At 25.4% G+C, this 2,216-nt stretch overlaps 1 protein-coding gene across 1 annotated transcript; it reads left to right on the top strand.

Moving 5' to 3' along the window:
* Positions 1-74: 74 nt before the first annotated feature.
* On the top strand, positions 75-1,574 carry ENU1_147420 (hypothetical protein; the record flags this gene model as incomplete). The annotated part of the gene is made up of 1 exon (XM_008860505.1): positions 75-1,574. The coding sequence occupies one exon, from the start codon at positions 75-77 to the stop codon at positions 1,572-1,574; it is 1,500 nt and encodes a 499-aa protein (XP_008858727.1).
* Between the last annotated feature and the right edge of the window lie 642 nt (positions 1,575-2,216).

The following is a 2,216-nucleotide window of genomic DNA, read 5'->3' as shown; positions in this document are numbered from 1 at the left end:
TTTTTTTTTTCTATTTATTTCTTCTTTTTAAAAGTCTTTTTTAAAAACTCATATTTCTGATTTGAACTTCTATCATGCAATTATTATCTTCACAACATGAAATATTACCTTCTTCATTTGAAACTTATCAACAATATGAAAATGAAATGATTAATTTCTTAAATCAAAATGAAGTTTGTTTTAGTGTAAATAATTATAACAATAAAAGTCAATATGTAAATACTGAAAAACCTACAAGAGTATTAATTAATGGAATTTATGAAAGAATAAATGAAGAATGGAGGAATCAATATTTTGATTTGATTAAAACAATGGGAAAACAATACCCTGAACAAAGTGATATTATTTTATTAAATATCTTTGCATTAATTCACCCAGAAATTAAAGCTAGTATTCCACAAAAATATTATATTGAAGTACCATTAAGTTTACAACAATTTATTGATAAATGTAAATTGTTATATCCTAAAGGAAATATTGAAGGAAAGAAAGAACAATGGATATTGATGAATGAAAAGAAGGGATATGAGTGTAAAGAATTAAGTTCATTAATTAACCAATATTGGAAAGGATGTGTTATTGATATAGGAAGTGGAAAAGGTTATTTGATGGAAGAGCTTCAAAAGAAGGGAATTGAATGTATTGGTATTGAAGGAAAAGAAGAATATGTTAAAGCAATGAAAGATAGAAATCAAAAGGTTGCTAAAATAGAAAAGATTAAACCAAAGAAAGATGTCAAAGTCGCTAGTGAATATTTATCAAGTGATATTACATCAGAAGCATTCATGGAAATTGTTCAAAAATTAACTTCATCACAAGAATTTCTTATGACTTGTTTACATGCTTGTGGTAATCTCACTCCAACATTATTAAGACTTTCAATTAATATCCCTCAAATTAAAATGATTTGTGCTGTTGGTTGTTGTTATCATAAATTAACAGAAGAGATAGACAATTGGAAAACAAATCCACTTGAAAAGAAACAAACATATGTCAATGAAAAACAATATGGTTTTCCTATGAGTGAATTTGTTAAACAATCCATTCATTTCCATTTAGCACATTCTGAAATATCAACATTTGCTGATCCAATGAAAATGAGTAAAGATGACTTTATTAAAATGATGAAACAACAATCATTCAAAGCAGTATTTGAATTTATTATGTATAAAACTCTTGGATCACAAGAAGACCATCCAACTGGTAAAACAAAGAATGGTAGTTTTCATGAATATTTTGAAAGTGCTTTAAGGAATATTCAGAAACGAACTTCATTTACTTATAGAGACAAAACTTATAATGAGAGATTGATGACGTTCATTCAAGAATATTTAAACACAAAAGAACCAAATATGAATATACAAAGTATCTTTAATCAACTAACAATAAATGGAATCTTAGTTGAACGAGCAGCATTCATTATCCTTGGTGCATTAATTGCACCAGTGTTAGAATCATCAATTGTTGTTGATAGAGTTCTTTATCTCCAACAATATTGTAAAGAAGTAAGTTGTCAAAGGGTATTTGATTCTTCCATCTCACCAAGGTGTTTTGCTTTGATAGCAAAGAAGTAACTAAGTTTCTGTTTTATATTTTCTTTATATTTTTTATTCCTTCATTTATAGTAACTTTTGAAAATAGGATTAGTACTTCAACACCATATTATTAAATATCTTATTATTTATCAACACATTATAATTGGAAGTTTTGTTTTCGTGTGTATTTTACAGCAATGGAAGAAATTATAGTTTGTTGAAACAATTGTTCATTTTTCTTTTAAGTTATTGTTTAATAAATGAAGAATTGTTTATCCCATTTCATAGAATTATTCATTTCACAGACTATATACTATTAATATAATAAGGAATATTTTGTATCAATAATATCCCTAATAATTCAAACAATTTTTGTAGATTGAATTTGATTGAGACTTTATTTTTAGAAATAAATGAATCTTGTTCTTCTTATTTTCTGTTCTACAAAATCTATTTTCCTAAGTGATGTTGAAAATGGTATTAATGTGTTTGAGCAATTGTTTTCTTTAATGTTTCATTGTTATTTAATTAGTTACTTTCAACTGAATCAAAGAATATGTTTATTAATAAGTCACATGTATTTTTGATTCAAGACAGTGATTCTGTTTCTTTGTATGTTAATTTGAAAATGTCATTTATTTAAAATTGATGTGTTGTAATTCTAATAAGATTATTTCACTA

This window comes from Entamoeba nuttalli (assembly GCF_000257125.1).
Source record: "Entamoeba nuttalli P19 unplaced genomic scaffold asmbl_6112, whole genome shotgun sequence".
NCBI classification, from domain to species: Eukaryota; Evosea; order Mastigamoebida; family Endamoebidae; genus Entamoeba; species Entamoeba nuttalli.
This window is presented reverse-complemented; position numbering and strand designations above follow the sequence as displayed.